General features: G+C 38.5%; 1 protein-coding gene across 1 annotated transcript in view; it reads left to right on the top strand.

Annotated features, from left to right (window-relative positions):
• The first annotated feature begins 558 nt into the window (after window positions 1-558).
• The window catches only part of gdap1l1 (ganglioside induced differentiation associated protein 1-like 1), a 37,899-nt gene continuing 17,333 nt past the window's right edge, over window positions 559-21,124 (top strand). Inside the window, exon 1 of the mRNA XM_004560278.5 lies at window positions 559-1,087. Within this exon, the coding sequence (XP_004560335.1) occupies window positions 908-1,087 (180 nt within the window). The 5' untranslated portion in view covers window positions 559-907. The remainder of the gene's footprint in view (window positions 1,088-21,124) is intronic.

The raw sequence follows: 21,124 nt of genomic DNA, 5'->3' as shown, positions 1-21,124 counted from the left end.
TTTTTAATGTCTTGACTGATTGGGGGGGATTGATTGTCCCAGTGCGTAATCTTGTGGTGTAAATTGGTATTACATGAAAGTGCAGCACGGTTCTACTTCTACTTCAGTTGATAATGTTTTTTTTTGTTTTGTTTTTTTCCAAATTAAAACAAATGTTACTCTATTGTGTTGCGTCCCTTGTTTCTTCACATTTTGTCGATATCTCCGTTAATTTCGGAAGACTTTAAATGATTTTACGGTCACGGGGAATTAGGCCCTACGTGCCTTTTTAAGAGAGTAAATCAGGAGTTCGGAATATTAAAAGTTATTATGTAATCGGTTTACTGGTGTGGCTCGAGATTGAGCTGCACGTCACCCACGAACTAAAGTGAGTTTGACACCATGGCCTAGTCCAAATAGTTTCCCGGTAACGGAAAGAAAAGCACTTGAAGTCCTCTGATTATTTAATGAGCTGCTCCTATAGGCAGACTACGCTCCACACAATGAAAATTTGCGTGCGTACCGTGGCCCACAGCCTCCATTGTCCTTACAGGAGCCGATTGACCTTCCACTGAAGCGCTCCCTGCGAGGGGTTTCCACGGCGCATGTTTGTGCGTAACGCATCATGTGATGTAATACGGTTACCCATCGATTTAATTGCAAGTACAGCGGCATGCTCGAGTAAGTCGGTATTTGCATATGGATTAGGGTGTGCGTGTTTTTTCCCTGGGAAGCGCGGAGCTGTCCCAAACTGATGGATGCTGTCGCTGCTGCCGCGTGAACCGGTGATGCTGCTGCGCTCGAGCCGCTGAGCTTTCTCTCTCTCTCTCTCTTGTTCGCTTGCTCGCTCTCTTTCCCTTTCACACACACTCTCTCTCCATCCTCTCCCTCCTCGCTCCTCTCCTCCACACGCACAAAACGCTCTGTCATGGCGTCTTCCAACCATGTTACCCCTACCAACTGTAGCTGGTGGCCCATCTCAGCCATGGATGAAGACGGCAAAATCACAGACGGGGAGGAGTGCGAAGAACCGGCGGCAGAGCCCAAACCCTTCAACAAAGACAGGCTCGTTTTGTACCACTGGACGCAATCTTTCACCTCCCAGAAGGTAAAAAAAAAAAGAGCAGAGCTTGAAAATGGAGGTGGCTCCACGTCTCTTTGCATGACACGATGCTACAGCTTGGCGCTGCCTCTGTTTGTCTGCTGTGACCAAAGCGTGTTTGCATCAGTGCATGTTTGTCCTGCACATATACCTCCGGAATATGAATATCATCCTGCAGCTGGGCAGAGCTCCCGTTTGAGACGTCAACGCTGCAGCACGGGGGTCTCATTTCTTCGACAGAGAGTAGTGTGTTTGATCAATGTTCTATCATTAGTCACCGCATAGATCACCTTTCACATCTTATCTGCTTCCATCCTCGATTGACACGTTGGGGCTATTATCTGCCCATAATGCTGGTGAACGTGGTTAGGCTACTATGGGCTTTGACACATGACATCCTAAATAATTGATCAAAATGCTGTGCAAAACAAACTCCAAAGGCCATCTCCCACCTTCTGCAGCTGAATCACACCATATGTTCTTATTTTCATGCCTTCCTTCAGTCTACCTGTGATTTATTAACATGCATGCTCCCACGAAATGAGCATGTGTTTATAAAAATTTTGCATTGCCACACAAATAACTCTGAAAACATAAATGATTATCATATAGAGAATTCAGTACCATGAAGCTCCAACAATTAAACATGAAACCCGTTTGCATTTAAAAAGCATAGACTGTATGTAAAAGATGAACTCAGTCGTCATGGTATGTTTTGTCCTCATTTTGAAAGCCACGCTTCACTGTTGCTTAGGCTGGTCGTGCACCTCTCGATTTTTGTAACTCTGTGCAGGTAGCGCAGCTGATGTGGCTCGGTTGAAGACGTGAGTGTATCATTATGTCAGGTTTTACCATATTTCAATGACATATCAGTGCAAAAAGCTCAGATATTCCCAGATTATACAAAAATCCTGCACCATTTTTAAAAAGATAAAACTTTCTTGAGAAAACTTCATTTTGACTTCCACTCCTTTGCTAGCACTGGGAACACTGCAGTGAGTATGAAGCACAGCAGCAGTATAACTGTGAAACAGTTGTAGAGATGTCACCGATGACTTGTGACACAACCAATCAACTTCACAGGTCCAATGCAAAGAAACTGTTATCATTTAATTAGTGCTAAACAACAGGCTAATAATATACTGGAATTTCACACACCAGAATTGAACCATAGACTTTCTGAACAGCAGGTAAGATGCAGTATTTGTCAAATAGTGCAGCTGTGATGCACCAATAGCATAAACATGGTGGAGAGGTTCAGTTCTGTGACTCCAGTTAGCAGACAATGATTGGCGACAGCTCCTTTTGTCGTGCACACCGCCAACTCTCGTATCATGAAGCTTAGACCAAAACAGTTTCATTATCCAGGCTGAAAACATGTTTATTTGTGTATTATAGTTAGGCATTTTAACACGGGAGTCTATGGGGACTGACTCAATTTTAAAACCAGCCTCATATGGACATTAGAAGAACTGTGCTAATTAGACAATAATAGTGGTTTGGCCCACTAAGGAGGAGAATGGTACCAGTGCTACAGCTGTAAAACCATAATATTCACCTTTAGGTTCAAACTCTCTATGTGCTGGAAGAGGTTCAACCAATTCAATTCAATTCAATTCAATTCAATTCAATTCAATCTTTATTGGCAGACTTCATGTCCATAAAAACAAGACAAAAAACCCCCAAAAAAACAACACACACACACAACACTCCCCCCCCCCCCCCCAACACAAGGTATAAACCATTAAATATATGTATATGTATATAAATAAGTATCTAAAACATTTGTAAAAATATAAAACCATAATATACATAAAACACAATTACTTAAAATAAATCAATAAATACACAAACACTTTAACCAGTGCTTTCTGAGACTGGATGAGTAACGGGAACCACTCAGTGTCGGATCTGTGAGTGCTAAAATTATACTGTTACTCGAACCATCCAGTCGTTCTCTAAAATTGAACATTAGCTTCCTTAAAAGTGCTTTAAAAGTCCAAACACCCACAGCTACAAACATCTGGCTGGCACTACCACTTCTAGGTATCCTGCAAAGGATTCTCATCGCATCATTATATGCAACATGCAGCTTCTGCATGCTACATTGTTTGTAGGATGACCACAAGGGGCAGTATATAGCGGTGTGCAATACGCTTTAAACAAAGCCACTTTAACTGGAAGTGAACAAAAGCTGAATTTGCGTGCAATAGTATTTGCCTGCACATAGAGCTTACACCGTTGTCTGTATATGTCATCATCATCATTCATTTGCTCAGTAATAATGTCAATGTCAACTGGATATGCTCTGAAGTACAGTCATTGCACTCAAAGGTGAATGCACAGCAGGGTGCACTGCCTATATAACCAAAGCACAGAAGCTATTTGCAAAGCGTTGTTTATTTTATGGAAAGGGTGCTTAAAGAGTTACTTTTCTCACTAGATAAAGCCGTAGTATAACAGATTGTGGTAATTAGACATTTTTAAAAGACTTTGAGATGTTGAGTGACAGGTGGTGCCTAACTGCCACTCAAAGCAGCCATGTAATGCTTAACTGCTACAATTTACAGCAATTAATCTGATGTCACGAAGGGCAATTAGCTGTAGTCGTAAACTGCAATCTGTACCAGGCTGCAAATATGTTTATTTAAAGTGTATTTTAACATGGAAGTGGAGCTGACCTCAGGAGGCCACCAAAGCAAGACGCCGTGAGAGTTATTCAAGCTTGGACTTGGACACCAGATGATTTTGAATGATGTGGAAACTTTTGTGTTTCATTACTCATTATTGCACATCTGTCACACAAATGTGCAAGAAAACCCCTTAAGAACTTCCAGAGCTTTAGAGTTTTTATGATACTTGAAGTTTAATTTTGGATAACAAACAACTTCTTTCACATGTAAACAAACCGGAGGTGACAGCATGCAAACGCTGTAGACAAGGTGAAGGTCATGACATAATCACTTGTAATTGCATTTCTGTGTTAACACGATGAGGATATTGTTCAGTGTGAGATTTAATATGAGGACGCAGAGAAGGAAAATGCTAAAAGAACAAGCGGAGCTTTCCCTTTCCACTATCATGCTGCTTTATAGGCCACATTTATTAGATCCAGTAGTTTGAGATTTGACCCACATAAGTCATTAAACATTTGGACTTTGCTGCTCACCTTGTCACACCTGTAAATTGATGTACATGAAAAGGTAAATTGCTAAACTGCCCCTTTAAAAGTGGATTCAGCTATGCAATGGCAACTGGCATTTCATCCTTTGTCCTCATCAGCCACCATCTGTGCCTAATGTGTGCACATGGATTACATGACTATGACTAGTATCTTTGTACAGTCAGTGAGTTTTATAGATGAGTTGATGTGCATAAAAGTAAAACTGCAACTATTTTCTTTTAAATTTTTAAATTATTCATTGGGAAAAATGAGCATTCTGATGACAACCCCTTACTGTCTGATAAACAGTGATGGCCATTTTCACTACAAGATTAATTTATTGTGAGAAATGCTTCAGTCTCTTAGGATTCTTTAAAAATTCAAGTCTCAAGATGCGATTCAACACATAGATCTACCTTTCTGTCATCATTGCATATTACTGAGGACGAAGTCAGAAATGTTGTTTAGAAACACTGTAGCACATCAGCTTTGAGTTCATGCTCAGTCTCAGGTTTGTACGTTAGTTATAAAGCTCAGGATCTCTGGCTCATGGCCACTCGAGTCTGAGCTGCTGATTGAGCTGATTGTCACTCAGCAGAGGGTAAACACCAAGCTCACTGTCATGATTATCGCCTCAGTCCTGGAGCTGGAGGAGCTGGAGTGACTCCTCGATCATGTGTGATTGTGCTGTCAGTGAACTCGCTGCCTCTTTCACAAGTAACACATGGGTTTCAGCTAAGATGCTGAAAGAAATTCGAGCAACAAACTTGCTAATGTTTACATGTACGATGTTGTATTATTGTTATGTGAGCTGAAGCATGGGATGATGGGAAGGGCCTTTATGAGATTAAGAGGCCGTGCACCTGGTTATCTGCTCCACTAGAAATTTACTGAAAATGTTACACATTAATATAACACAATTGGTCAAAATCAGTTTGTTGCACCTTTGAAAGATGTGTTATATTTAGTCAATCTTTTGTGACTTGCCAAATATGTTTTTCCACTGTATGAAAAGACAGAAATGAATCCTTTCGTAAACACACTGGCAGTGCGAGACAGGCAGCTTTTGATAAAGGAGTCACATTTTCAGCTGATCAACATTTCTCTGTGCCGACTCCATTGTCGTCAATGTGCAGGGGATTATTTACAAGCTTGTGTATACCTCAGCAAGTTTATGAGGAAGGAGACAATGTACTGTCGAACTTCTCTTGCACCACACTTTAACTTTATTGTCTTGCTTTAATACAGCTTCATATCTAGCATCACTGTAACTTTGATCCTGTGGCCCTGCACTATAATTATTTACCTCACACCAGGGATGAATTTTGAGCACAACAAATATGGTAATGATAGATACAGAAAAGGCGCAGTGACACAGAGGCCAGATGCACAGATCGATACAGCTCTGGCAACCTCAGAGTCTGCAGGGTAGAAATTTACACCTTTAGTGATGAGGCTTTAACAAACTGCTGTTTTCTTTCAGTGTGGGGGGCAGTATATCATGACAGCAGTGAGTATCTGGACACTTTCTTTGAAACCTTTAACAGACACAATGCCATATTTTGCTGTGCTCTCTATTCAAGTGTAACTGTTGCAATGAGGACGTGAACACTGTCAAAGCTTATTTGATTGTCTGTTTACTACCATCAAACAGATAATCAGACAAAGGGAAACTGAAGCTATATGTACACATGATGTAAAGGAGGATAATACAGGTGGGCAACAAGAAACAGCTAAATCTGATCAAGACAAATGACACAAAGGAAGTCAAGCTAAATACAAGACATAAGAGACTAACAACTAAACAGGGAATCACTAACAGAGATGACAACTTAAGAATCAAGTCAACACTCTTCTATTCTATTCAACTCAGCTTTATTCATACAGCGCCAAATCACAACAAAAGTTGTCTCGAGGTGCTTTATATTGTGAAGTAAAAACCCTACATAATACAGAGAAAGCAACAACAATCAGCCAACGGCCTATGAGCTAGCACTTGGTGACATTGGGAAGGAAGAGCTTCTTTTTAAAAGCAAGAAACCTGCAGTACGACCAGGCTCAGGAACTGGGTGAGTGCTGAGGGAGAGGACAAAAGAGTTTAATAATGACTAATAACTAAATGCAAAGTGGTGAATAAACACACAGACTGAAAAGAGGTGAGTGAAGAAAACACAGAGTGCATCATGGGAAGCCCCCAGCATCCCAGGCCTATTGCAGTGTAACTAAGGGAAGGTTCAGGGTCACCTGATCCAGCCTCGGCTCTAAGATTTGTTAAAAAGGGAAGTCTAATTATATTTGGACTGTACTGATTTATTAGAAACTCTTTTATTTATTTATTTTTAGATAGATTAAAAGTTTAAGATAGTTTGCTTTCTTTGCATTTTAACCCTTTAATGCATGAATTATGACAACCTCAATCAGGATTTTTTTCTTAAGTATTTTTATTCATCTTCACGCATGAAAAACGATTTTTCTTTTTTTTCAAACATGTACTTTTCAAAGACTTTTCAAAACGTATGTTGTCCAACAACACTATGCGTGAAAGTGATATAGGGAATCATATAATTTAGTTGTGCTTTTGACATAATGATAAAAAGCAGATTCTAATTTTGATTCTGATATAAACACCAAACATAAACTCGTGTTAAGGCTGTAATCAGACGTAAGGCTCAGTGAAACTTGCATGGAAGTTTAAGTCCAGACCAGTCGTTGTATACTTACATTACTCAGAGGTTTGTCTTGTGTTGGAGAGTACCTACCCCTGAAGTAGGAGCTAAAAGAAACACCAAACCACATACAGTACGATACAAGGAATGTAAATAGTTCCTGCAAAAATAACACTAAAGACTTAAAAACAAACACAACAAAGCAAGTGCCACCTGGTTATAATGTGTTAAACGAAAGAAGCTTTTCTTAAAACTTTTTAACTCACCCACACACACACACACACACACACACACACACACACACACACACACACACACACACAGAGCTGGTCGAATTGGAGCTATTTAGTTTCTAAAATCTCATCCTCAAGGGTTGCGATAGGATTAACGCAATGAGACAAAATATAAAAATATATAAAGGGAAATAAATTATTTTCTGGGACCTTTCTTTACCTGTTCCCAGTAAAATCCTCTGTTCTGGGACCAGGCCATATCATTTATTAAAATTCGAACTGCTGCCATTTTGAGAACGTCAAACTTGGCTTACTTGGCCCTACTATGATTAAAATGGGTGCAGCTTTGCTTTATACATTTGATCAAGTTTGGTGCATTTCAGAATGATCAAGAGCAGGTTTAGTAAAATAAATGTCAGAGTATCATTTCTGTAAGGCTGATTCCCCGCCCCCAATTTCAAGTTTGATTAGATGGATTATATCTCTTTATTACTCAGTCTGTCCTGATGGGGACAGACGTCTCTCAACAGAGCCATAGAACCTCATGTTTGTTCAGTTTGGCTCGTTAGTTGTGGAGGTTTTACTGACAGAAGAAAAATAGGACTTAAGAACTTGAGAGAGAGTGATATTATACCCCTTTCGTCAAAAAAAGTGACAGGTTACTTCCGGAGCTCATTAATTATTCATGAGCTCCGGAAGTCCGGAAGTAGGAAGTAATTAAATTATCCCCTAATTAAATTAGCCCCTAATTAAATTAGCTCCGGATGTCCGGAAGTAGGAAGTAATTAAATAATAAAAATATGATATTCATAAAAATATGATATTCATAAAAATATGATATTCATAAAAATATGATATTCATAAAAATATAATTGATTATTTAGAAAGTTTCTTATATATCAAAATAGCATTCTTTTATTTCTTTAAGCAATTAAAAAATTTATTTATTTTTTTATGCTCAAAAAACGCCATCTGGTGGTGGGTCAGTGTGTGCGCGCGCCCGCGCGCGCCCGAGGCTGTGTGTCTGGGCGCGCGGGGGCGCGCCCGTGTCTCCGGACCGTGCTCTCTCGGGCTCTGTGCTCATGTGTTTAAAAATGTATTAAACCATATTAAAATTGTTTAGTTAAACTTGTGCTTTTGTAACGTTCAGTATGGCCACAAACACATGCTGCATGCCTTGGGGGAAAACTTTATTTAGATTTATATGCATTTGTAGATTTAGAATAAAACTCATACTCAGAAAAAACAACTCGCGATCCCCGCAGCCCCCTTAACCTAATCCTTAGATACATAAGCAGGGAAAACTCCTTAAAAAACCCTCCGCTATTTCTCCAAAACCCTACAATAACTTGTTAGGGTACCCCCTCTATTCCCAAAACCTTATATTCGATAACAGGGAAAATCCTGAAAAAATCCTTAGTCTTTTTTCTCAAATTCAGCGCCCCGCGGCTCCCTTCATGCTCAGCCAAACAAAGCCAAAACTCCTTTTAAAAATTTCTCCGCGATTTCTCCAAAACCCCTAGAATAACTTGTTAGCTACCCCTCTATTCCCCCCAAAAAAAGCGCTATAATCCAAAAACATTGGGAAAGCTCCTTACTCTTTTTTCTTCAAAAACTTGCCTCTTGCTAGCTACCTCTAAAATTCTACGCAGAGTCTAAGTTCTACCTCGCTCTTAATCGCACCGACCCGCAACAGCTTCCAGAGCACAATTTTTTCCTGCTTGTTCGCTCCCCGCTCTGCTCCCGAATGCGCTGCTTACCTCGTTTGAAAATTCCCCCCTTAGACCAACTCCGCCTCACTGCGCCCCGCTGCCAATCACATAACCCTTGCACCGCTCCCTTCGCACCCCGGTTAGCCAATCCACTCCAGGTCTGATTTTACGATCTCCCGCTGATGTTAAGACTATCTTCGAACCCCCAGAAGACCCCTGCCTTCAGCCATATCAACAACTGGAACCGCTCAGACTGCTTGCGACTTCGCATAGGGAGCGGCCGATTTCAACAGCAACTTGCGTCTCTTTCCTTATCCGCATATCATTCGGTAAGTGTTAATCTTGCTCTCTAACTACATTTTTGCATTTTCCTTTTTACCATTCTGTCAATCCTTTCATTTAAATAAATAAATAAATATCACAATGGTTTGTAACAGGTACAATACACCATCCATCCATCCATTCGCCTCCACTTATCCTTTTCTCAGGCTCGCGCAGTGCGCTGGAGCCTATCCCACGTGCAATACACTTTAAAATATATATAAGCTCCACTTTTAACCCCCGTAAAAGTTTATACATTACATGTCTACATCACCTATCATGGCCTCATCGGGTATCTCATATCATCTTGTTATTGTTATGTTATGCTCCTTTGATATTTTGCTAGTTTGCGTGTTTTAAAACTCTTTTTGTTTTTCTTTATATTTTTAGACCCAGATGTGTTAACCTGATCCCTGCGAAACACCAGCTCTGCGTGGATTTTGACCGCGAGTGACCGGATGTTGTTTCCGGCCTGAGGTTGCCTGAAATGCCGTGAGGCTCGTTTGAAAGATTGCGCCCGAGACCAACTCCGCCTCCAAGGCATGCCTACCTTTAGCTGCCACCAGTGAGATATCAGAGCCGGGCTCCACATATCCAATCAGGAGCACGAGCAAGACAGCTTTTGCAGACTCTCCAGAAATATACAAGTCCTTACCAACTGCTCTGCAACCCAGTGTTTCTGGTCCCCTCACTAACATCGCTTTTTGAGATATTTTTTATGAACCACCAAAAAAGCAATTTTACCCCACAGACTGGGTCTGAGGGCAGCAGCGGGGACAAATGATTGTAATGAAGCGACGGACATTTCATGGCTGGTCTTGCATAATCGTGAGTTATTATGTCATATGGTGATAAGTACATAGTTTTGCAAGAGGCATACAAGCACTGTGGAAAAAGTAATCATAAAACTGTTTTTGTGAACACCCTACGTTATGCTTTAAAAAATGTGATACATGTAATGTGATCATCAAAGAACATGATTTAAAAAAAAAAAACTTTTATTCTTATGCTTTTAAAGTATGTCAGATTATCTTAAAACACTTATTTGTATGTTATAATGTTTTTCTTACACCATGTGTAATTTTTATAGACACCGTATTCATTGTATCAATGTGTAATTATGTATCTTTGATAAATAAATAAAATATTTAATCTTGTATTTGTGTACTTTCTGGTGATTCAATAAAAAATTAGTCACATATCGCTCTGATAAACACAGATGGCTGAAAGAAATGTTTGATGGAACAAAGGAAACAAGTGTCTTGCTGCTAAACTTTTAAGTCACCATGGTTTAAATGAGAAAGTCTGTATGTAAAACATGAAAAACTCCATATCAGTGATATCTACAAAGGTGTACTCATTTCTTTGTAATGGTACTTTACTGTTCCAATGAAACAAAAAGAAAATCTCATTTTTAAAGTACATTTTTCGGCCATCCTGACCTATTTTCAGGGGCAAGAATGTTGATGTTAGACTGTGTTTTAAATCAGGTTGTGATCTTAAACTAACTATCACAGCACTGATTTCAGTTGTAATGTCAATTAGAATCCCAATTTGGCTTTTCTCCAGTCAGTGTTATGGTGAAATTTAACTTGTTCTTTTGTGTAATTGCACATGGCCCAGCAAAGGACCCCTTAGTAAACTGTACAGCATAAGTTTTCAATTCACTTTTGTCAGAAAACTTCACAGTATGAGAAGTTACAGCACAGTTTCTCCAAACGTGTGGTTCTTTTTCAGCCAGCGTGCTTTTAGAGCATCTACATTAGCTCATGTAGTAAAAGTACAATCAGTAAGTGTACTTTAACATTTGAGATTCCGAGTCACTCTTGCTTAGATCATGTGAACTATATCATGAACCTTTTTTTGTATAATGCATCAAACGTGTTCAAATCAGTTTATTTTCAATTTATTTTAACTAATCTAGAGACAAGCAACTCCTTTTTAGCTTCTGTTATGTATTTACCTCTCACACCTTAATCTAGATGTTAGTGTTCTCAGAGTTAACATGTCTCATGTTGCCATGTTGTATTTCTAATACCCATCCTCAGTGTTCGCCCTGTTGACCCTCAAATCCAAACACCAATGATCTAGCCAGGTGAGTGAGTGGAGTTGAGTGTGTGTGTGTGTGTGTGTGTGTGTGTGTGTGTGTGTGTGTGTGTGTGTGTGTGATCAGAGGTGAAGCTGCTTTCTGCAAAGTCTCATCAACAACCAGGAAGAGTCTAAAAGCACTAAATATGAAACAGACCATTTACCATACCCAACACTGAGCTCCTGCACAGTCAGATGGAGTGAAACATAATGTCCCAGTGGTGTTCTGTTGGATTTAGCAGGTGAGCGTTGTTGCCAGTCAAAACCTTTTTGGAAACTCTTTACAAGAATCAATGTAATTATTTGTTTTACTTGAATCAAATGTATTGGTTTATATACCTGAAATAAAACTTTTTTTTGGAAACCCGTTACATCAAATAAAACTTTCTTGGAAAAGCATTGCAAGAATCAATCGAGTTATTTGTTTTACCCCATTCAAATCTATTGGTTTCATTACATCAAATTAAATAATTTTGGAAACCCGTTACATCAAATAAAACTTTCTTGGAAAAACTTTACAAGAATCAATGTAATTATTTGTTTTACTTGAATCAAATGTAATGGTTTATATACCTGAAATAAAACTTTTTTGGAAACCCTGTACATGAAGTAAAAGGTTTTTGATCTTGTAAGTTCTGGCTTTAATATTTTCAGCTGATAAAGTGAACTTCATACAAACTCTGTGTTAGAAAAAGGGGATAGTTTACTACATGCTATAAAAACACAATCCTTAATCTTTTATTTTGCAACTTTATCTTTCTGTTCTGGTTTTTAGAGTGATTGTTTTATTGACTCGTACTTTGGGAATCACCCTGTTGTGAGAAAAGGATAAGCTGGGAGAGAATACAGCATTATACAAGCAGAGTGTTTTAGCTGTATCCGTAGATCTAAGACATAAACCTGTTGTTAAAAAAGAATAGTTAACTGAAGTACAGATTTAATTTTAAATTATTTCACGAACTGTCCAGGAATTACAGAGAGCTTTATACTGATATGGTAAAATTCTCTGAGTGTATTGGTTGTATATGACAAGTATTTGTAAATCATTAGTAGTTACTCTTGCATAGGTGTTTTGCTTGTTTTAAATTTGTGCACTATTTATTTTTATTTTTTGTATTTTGTAATGAATCTCTAATTCACTTTTTCTTGTTGGCCTTGTTGTGTGTACCTCACAAGTCAAATTATACATTGTGATGGAGCAGTCACAATACACCCACACGAGACACAGTTTGATTTTTCTAACACAGAGTTTGTATGAAGTTCACTTTATCAGCTGAAAATATTAAAGCCAGAACTTACAAGATCAAAAACCTTTTACTTCATGTACAGGGTTTCCAAAAAAGTTTTATTTCAGGTATATAAACCATTACATTTGATTCAAGTAAAACAAATAATTACATTGATTCTTGTAAAGTTTTTCCAAGAAAGTTTTATTTGATGTAACGGGTTTCCAAAATTATTTAATTTGATGTAATGAAACCAATAGATTTGAATGGGGTAAAACAAATAACTCGATTGATTCTTGCAATGCTTTTCCAAGAAAGTTTTATTTGATGTAACGGGTTTCCAAAAAAAAGTTTTATTTCAGGTATATAAACCAATACATTTGATTCAAGTAAAACAAATAATTACATTGATTCTTGTAAAGAGTTTCCAAAAAGGTTTTGACTGGCAACAACGCTCACCTGCTAAATCCAACAGAACACCACTGGGACATTATGTTTCACTCCATCTGACTGTGCAGGAGCTCAGTGTTGGGTATGGTAAATGGTCTGTTTCATATTTAGTGCTTTTAGACTCTTCCTGGTTGTTGATGAGACTTTGCAGAAAGCAGCTTCACCTCTGATCACACACACACACACACACACACACACACACACACACACACACACACACACACACACACACTCAACTCCACTCACTCACCTGGAGGATCAACACTCAGGCTAATGGTGCTGATGGGGTTATTGCTCTGGGGTTTTAGCACGTGAGCCAAATCATGTGTAACATGTGAATTTCCTGAGTGTGGCATTAATAAAGTCTGTGTCTATGTCAAAGCTGACGTTTAAATTCCTTTTTAAATTTACCAACATTTCTGATTTGCGGTTAAGACTGTGACATGTTTTCACCATTTGAAAGCCAGAAGAGTGATCACTCTTGAAGCCTGGTTGCTGCAGAATACTAGGACTACTAGTACTAGTTCTAGTACTACTGCTACTCCACAAAGCACATTGTTCAGGAATTTCACAAATTTGCTTACGTCTAATGTGTTGGCTTACAGGTAAACTTGTTTTGCAGATGGATAGGATGAAAACTTCCAGCATCACATAATGTTTTCCGATCAGTAGGTTTGGAGTAAAAAAGAACTGGATATATTTGTCTTCTTTGGGCTACTTTTATGTCAAGAAAGTTAACTTATTTAGAACTGTGATCAAGGATAACACATAAACCCTTGCAAATGTGATGGTAAAAGAGTCTAACATCTAGGTGTTACATGGTGTTGCAGGTGATAAAGATCCATAAACTACTTCCATTTGTTTAGAGGTGATTGCCAGTTTTGTTGGGATTTTTAGAGATACAGAGATCCTGTTCTGCTTTACTTAAAAAAAAAAAAAGGATTTTCAGAGCTGTTGATATATTAATCAGTGTTCATAGAAACATGGATCAACCATGTTTTGACAGTGAGAGTGTTACATTGTGACAGTTTCCATAAAAGTCTGCAAATTCTCTGAACAGGTAGCCATGAAGCAGCCATTTTTTTAAAAGATTAATTAAACTTAATATTATTTGTATGGCCATATCACAACAACAGCATAGCCTTAAACCAGGTTTGGAGTAAAGAGAACTGGACATATAGTTTCTTTTTTGGGTTACTTTGAAGTGAAGAAAGTTAACTTGTTTAGAACTGTGATCAAGGATAACACGTAAAACGTTGAACGTTTCAATATAAAAAGTGTACAAACTCCAGAAAAGTGGCAACTGAGGTGGCAAAATTGCAGGCAATTTTCACTTAAGTAGAAGTACAGCTGCTAGTGTCAAAAACACTCGAGTAAAAGCTTGATAAAGTATCGGGTCAGAAATGTGCTCAAATTGAGGAAGTCAAAGTAGTAACCTAACTGAACCTTGTGCTATAATAAAAAAATAAAATAATATTAGTAGATAGGACTACAAACTTAGTCTGGTGGTAAAAGGCACAAAGGCCTCAGGGGGACATTTGGCAGCCAGGGTTAGAGCTCAGACACCTGGAGCCTGGGGGTTGGGGCTAACAACACTGACTGGTAAAATAATCTAACATCCAAGTGTTACATGGTGTTGCAGGTGACAAAAAGCCATAAACCACTGTTTAGAGGTTGTTGTGGAAGTTTTCCATTTAATAAAGCCTGCAGACAAGCGATGAGCGGTAGCTAACATTCTTTAATCAAGACAAAGAACAGAAATCGAGCTTGGTGAGGGACTGCCATCGCTGGGGCAGAGGGTGAGCAGAGTCTCTCACTGAGCCTAGCATGGCTCTCAGTTTTGTCTTTCCCGCAAAGAAAGTTTCACACTGCCTTGCTATCTTTTACAGTGGAGAAAAGACAAAAAGACTCTTCCTGTGGAGTTGTCTGCTTCCCCCCAACTTCCTTACCAGACCCCACTATCTGTTAAACTGTTTAAATGGAGTGTGAGGCAGACATGCTAAAACAGTGACCTAAAAGCATTACCAATAAACAATGGGATCAATACATAAATGAAAGAAATGCAGCTGATAAAAAAGCCATAAACTACTTTCATTTGTTTAGTGGTGATTGCCAGTTTAGTTGGGTTTTTTTGAGACACAGAGAGTGAGAGATCCTGTCCTACATTACTTTAAAAAAGAAGATATTTTCAGAGCTGTTGATATATGAAGCTCTGAGCATTGAGTGTTGCATTGTGAGAGTTTCAGTAAAAAGCCTGCAAATTATTGCATTTATACTGGAGAGCAAAGAAAAATTAAATTCTACTTGTACTATGGAAAATCAGTTTCATAAAAGCTACATAAACAGAGCTGAAGAAGACTGCGTTTGTAAAACTAGCGGTAACGTGAGAGAATTATAAGTTATAAGACTGTTTCTGCTATCGATACAATTTGTGTTGTTAATCCTAAATGATTCACGGTGACAACATCATAAGAACAAGGTCATTTTACTCCACACACACACACATTTGGAAAATCACATAGTTTGACCATAAAAATTCCCAGAATAATTAGTATTTGAGATTGCTGAAGCAACATCACTAAAGAAAAATATCCTTGCATGTCACTTTCGTTTAAAAATATAAAAAATGTGAAGTTTTTTTTTTGTAAAACATAAAAACAACAAAACTTAAGACCTTAAGAATCTCCTTATGAATGTTGTGAATATCTAGATCATTGGTGTTTGGATTTGAGGGTCAACAGGGCGAACACTGAGGCTGGGTATTAGAAATACAACATGGCAACATGAGACATGTTAACTCTGAGAACACTAACATCTAGATTAAGGTGTGAGAGGTAAATACATAACAGAAGCTAAAAAGGAGTTGCTTGTCTCTAGATTAGTTAAAATAAATTGAAAATAAACTGATTTGAACACGTTTAATGCATTATACAAAAAAAGGTTCATGATATAGTTCACATGATCTAAGCAAGAGTGACTCGGAATCTCAAATGTTAAAGTACACTTACTGATTGTACTTTTACTACATGAGCTAATGTAGATGCTCTAAAAGCACGCTGGCTGAAAAAGAACCACACGTTTGGAGAAACTGTGCTGTAACTTCTCATACTGTGAAGTTTTCTGACAAAAGTGAATTGAAAACTTATGCTGTACAGTTTACTAAGGGGTCCTTTGCTGGGCCATGTGCAATTACACAAAAGAACAAGTTAAATTTCACCATAACACTGACTGGAGAAAAGCCAAATTGGGATTCTAATTGACATTACAACTGAAATCAGTGCTGTGATAGTTAGTTTAAGATCACAACCTGATTTAAAACACAGTCTAACATCAACATTCTTGCCCCTGAAAATAGGTCAGGATGGCCGAAAAATGTACTTTAAAAATGAGATTTTCTTTTTGTTTCATTGGAACAGTAAAGTACCATTACAAAGAAATGAGTACACCTTTGTAGATATCACTGATATGGAGTTTTTCATGTTTTACATACAGACTTTCTCATTTAAACCATGGTGACTTAAAAGTTTAGCAGCAAGACACTTGTTTCCTTTGTTCCATCAAACATTTCTTTCAGCCATCTGTGTTTATCAGAGCGATATGTGACTAATTTTTTATTGAATCACCAGAAAGTACACAAATACAAGATTAAATATTTTATTTATTTATCAAAGATACATAATTACACATTGATACAATGAATACGGTGTCTATAAAAATTACACATGGTGTAAGAAAAACATTATAACATACAAATAAGTGTTTTAAGATAATCTGACATACTTTAAAAGCATAAGAATAAAAGTTTTTTTTTTTTAAATCATGTTCTTTGATGATCACATTACATGTATCACATTTTTTAAAGCATAACGTAGGGTGTTCACAAAAACAGTTTTATGATTACTTTTTCCACAGTGCTTGTATGCCTCTTGCAAAACTATGTACTTATCACCATATGACATAATAACTCACGATTATGCAAGACCAGCCATGAAATGTCCGTCGCTTCATTACAATCATTTGTCCCCGCTGCTGCCCTCAGACCCAGTCTGTGGGGTAAAATTGCTTTTTTGGTGGTTCATAAAAAATATCTCAAAAAGCGATGTTAGTGAGGGGACCAGAAACACTGGGTTGCAGAGCAGTTGGTAAGGACTTGTATATTTCTGGAGAGTCTGCAAAAGCTGTCTTGCTCGTGCTCCTGATTGGATATGTGGAGCCCGGCTCTGATATCTCACTGGTGGCAGCTAAAGGTAGGCATGCCTTGGAGGCGGAGTTGGTCTCGGGCGCAATCTTTCAAACGAGCCTCACGGCATTTCAGGCAACCTCAGGCCGGAAACAACATCCGGTCACTCGCGGTCAAAATCCACGCAGAGCTGGTGTTTCGCAGGGATCAGGTTAACACATCTGGGTCTAAAAATATAAAGAAAAACAAAAAGAGTTTTAAAACACGCAAACTAGCAAAATATCAAAGGAGCATAACATAACAATAACAAGATGATATGAGATACCCGATGAGGCCATGATAGGTGATGTAGACATGTAATGTATAAACTTTTACGGGGGTTAAAAGTGGAGCTTATATATATTTTAAAGTGTATTGCACGTGGGATAGGCTCCAGCGCACTGCGCGAGCCTGAGAAAAGGATAAGTGGAGGCGAATGGATGGATGGATGGTGTATTGTACCTGTTACAAACCATTGTGATATTTATTTATTTATTTAAATGAAAGGATTGACAGAATGGTAAAAAGGAAAATGCAAAAATGTAGTTAGAGAGCAAGATTAACACTTACCGAATGATATGCGGATAAGGAAAGAGACGCAAGTTGCTGTTGAAATCGGCCGCTCCCTATGCGAAGTCGCAAGCAGTCTGAGCGGTTCCAGTTGTTGATATGGCTGAAGGCAGGGGTCTTCTGGGGGTTCGAAGATAGTCTTAACATCAGCGGGAGATCGTAAAATCAGACCTGGAGTGGATTGGCTAACCGGGGTGCGAAGGGAGCGGTGCAAGGGTTATGTGATTGGCAGCGGGGCGCAGTGAGGCGGAGTTGGTCTAAGGGGGGAATTTTCAAACGAGGTAAGCAGCGCATTCGGGAGCAGAGCGGGGAGCGAACAAGCAGGAAAAAATTGTGCTCTGGAAGCTGTTGCGGGTCGGTGCGATTAAGAGCGAGGTAGAACTTAGACTCTGCGTAGAATTTTAGAGGTAGCTAGCAAGAGGCAAGTTTTTGAAGAAAAAAGAGTAAGGAGCTTTCCCAATGTTTTTGGATTATAGCGCTTTTTTTGGGGGGAATAGAGGGGTAGCTAACAAGTTATTCTAGGGGTTTTGGAGAAATCGCGGAGAAATTTTTAAAAGGAGTTTTGGCTTTGTTTGGCTGAGCATGAAGGGAGCCGCGGGGCGCTGAATTTGAGAAAAAAGACTAAGGATTTTTTCAGGATTTTCCCTGTTATCGAATATAAGGTTTTGGGAATAGAGGGGGTACCCTAACAAGTTATTGTAGGGTTTTGGAGAAATAGCGGAGGGTTTTTTAAGGAGTTTTCCCTGCTTATGTATCTAAGGATTAGGTTAAGGGGGCTGCGGGGATCGCGAGTTGTTTTTTCTGAGTATGAGTTTTATTCTAAATCTACAAATGCATATAAATCTAAATAAAGTTTTCCCCCAAGGCATGCAGCATGTGTTTGTGGCCATACTGAACGTTACAAAAGCACAAGTTTAACTAAACAATTTTAATATGGTTTAATACATTTTTAAACACATGAGCACAGAGCCCGAGAGAGCACGGTCCGGAGACACGGGCGCGCCCCCGCGCGCCCAGACACACAGCCTCGGGCGCGCGCGGGCGCGCGCACACACTGACCCACCACCAGATGGCGTTTTTTGAGCATAAAAAAATAAATAAATTTTTTAATTGCTTAAAGAAATAAAAGAATGCTAATTTGATATATAAAAAACTTTCTAAATAATCAATTATATTTTTATGAATATCATATTTTTATTATTTAATTACTTCCTACTTCCGGACTTCCGGAGCTAATTTAATTAGGGGCTAATTTAATTAGGGGATAATTTAATTACTTCCTACTTCCGGACTTCCGGAGCTAATTTAATTAGGGGCTAATTTAATTAGGGGATAATTTAATTACTTCCTACTTCCGGACTTCCGGAGCTCATGAATAATTAATGAGCTCCGGAAGTAACCTGTCACTTTTTTTGACGAGAGGGGTATAATATCACTCTCTCTTGAGGGAGGGATTGACTGAAACAATAGTAAGACCCGGAATTTGATTAAATGTAGTCCACTATGTTCAGCCAGACAGCTGCTGTTGTGTCTCCTGAATTAATGGGTACCAGACTGCTTAATTTGTCTACTTTGTTTGTATAAGAGGAGTTTTTCACACTACAAAATACAGAAACCTAAAAATCTGTGACTTACCAACCAGTGACTTATCTATTTAAATACTGAGATTTTAAGGAAGATATGCTATGGCTAAATGGACCTGCAAAGGCTCACCAAGAAATCATATGCAGTCATAGTGTAAAGGTGCACATAAAATAATTAGCCTGTCTCTGGCAGTTTTTACATGGTTATCGCTACATTCAAGAACCCAAAAAACTTCAGACACACACATTTAGTGAAACTGAACAAAAGCTAAAACTGTGTAAAAATGCTATTTCTATGTTTTAGCTAATGTTTTTCACTCACCTGGTTCCTGACTCTGACTTTTCTGAGGTTGGCATTAATCTCAGTTGGGAATGGGCACTCGGACAGCTGTGGACACTGTGGAAAAGTAGTCCCTGTTACTTTATTCACGCTTTATGGAATTTAGGTGGTGCAATTTTAAACCTCAGTGTTAGCTGCTGTGATGTCAGCTGTAAGAGAGGGTGAAGTGCTACGCTGTCAACTAAAGCTAGCAAGCTTTGTTAGCAGGTTTCATCAATAAACTGTACAGGTGTGGTGCACAGACACAAAGGTAATAGTAACTGACAGGCTAATAAAATACCAGAAAGTGAGTTTTGAAGACTGAAAGTGAGCTTGCAGTGCCTCTCAAGCAACATTAAGCAGCGTTGAAGGCATAAACATTGTTTTAGAGGGTGTAAAATAGTGTCAAATTTTAACATAGGATTCTATGGGCCCCAGGTGCCATCAGAAGAGCAGTTTCGCATTAATCACTGCGTCATTTCATGCTGCATTCCTCTAGCAAAATATTATATCTGGCGCTAAGATGATACATGAAATTATAAGAGAAGGTGGTGGAAACGCTAATAACTAAGATCTGATTAGTGCCACAACTAGACTTTTTAAATAGTACATCGTATGTTTAAAGAAAAGTTTACTTAGATGTATTACGTAGCATCATGTCTTTGCAGTACTAACTGCTTTTCATCCCTAATAACAGCAAGCTGCAGATGAAGTTCACTTATTGTATAGTGTAAGAGGAGTGAATTTTATGCTTCCCAAGCAGCTGAACTACTTGGCATCATTGCTAAGAAGTGACTAATAATATTATGTAACTCTCGATGCAACGGTGACTGTGTTATTGTGGGTATCATCCAGGGACAGCTCAGCAGTATAACACAGGGACCTGAAATATTTGGCGGTTTTATATAGAAGTCCCTGATTTAGTGTTTCTTTTCCACGCTGATGGAGATATAAAAGGCTTAGTTTTTTTCTTTTTTTTGACATTTCAGTTGCATGCATCGATTTGTTCCTGGTGTCCAAAACCACTGGTCCTGCTGTAATTACTATGCTTATTTTACTACATTCTTTAGGTTTATTTCATTACACCATGTCTGGCCGTGTTCAGCAAAATTCCCATTTTGTCGTTCCGCCAAATGTAGCACTTTATGCCTCAAGTGTCATCTTCTTTCATTAATCTTATTCCCAGTAATAGCTCTCCATGGACCTTGGCTTATCCTTCATGCTGTTAGTAATGTATCCTGATTGTCCTGGATTTTTTTCTCAAACTCTAGCACCCTGTGTATCTCATTAGCTTGGCAGACCACACAAACAACCAGCTCTCTCTACAGTACAGCAATTTGCAATGTAATGAACTGAGCGGAAGCTTTTAGTGAGTTTAATTTTACATTTGTTTTTTTTGTTGTGCAGTTTTTTTGTTGTGCAGTTTTTTTTTCTTAAACCAAAAATGGATGAAATGTCCTCTTATTTTGTCTTCATAGTCTAGTAACAAATTG

The sequence above is a fragment of the Maylandia zebra genome, linkage group LG20, assembly GCF_041146795.1.
Source record: "Maylandia zebra isolate NMK-2024a linkage group LG20, Mzebra_GT3a, whole genome shotgun sequence".
Taxonomy (NCBI): Eukaryota; Metazoa; Chordata; class Actinopteri; order Cichliformes; family Cichlidae; genus Maylandia; species Maylandia zebra.
Note: the sequence above shows the minus strand (reverse complement) of the source record. Positions and strands in the feature narration are given on the sequence as shown.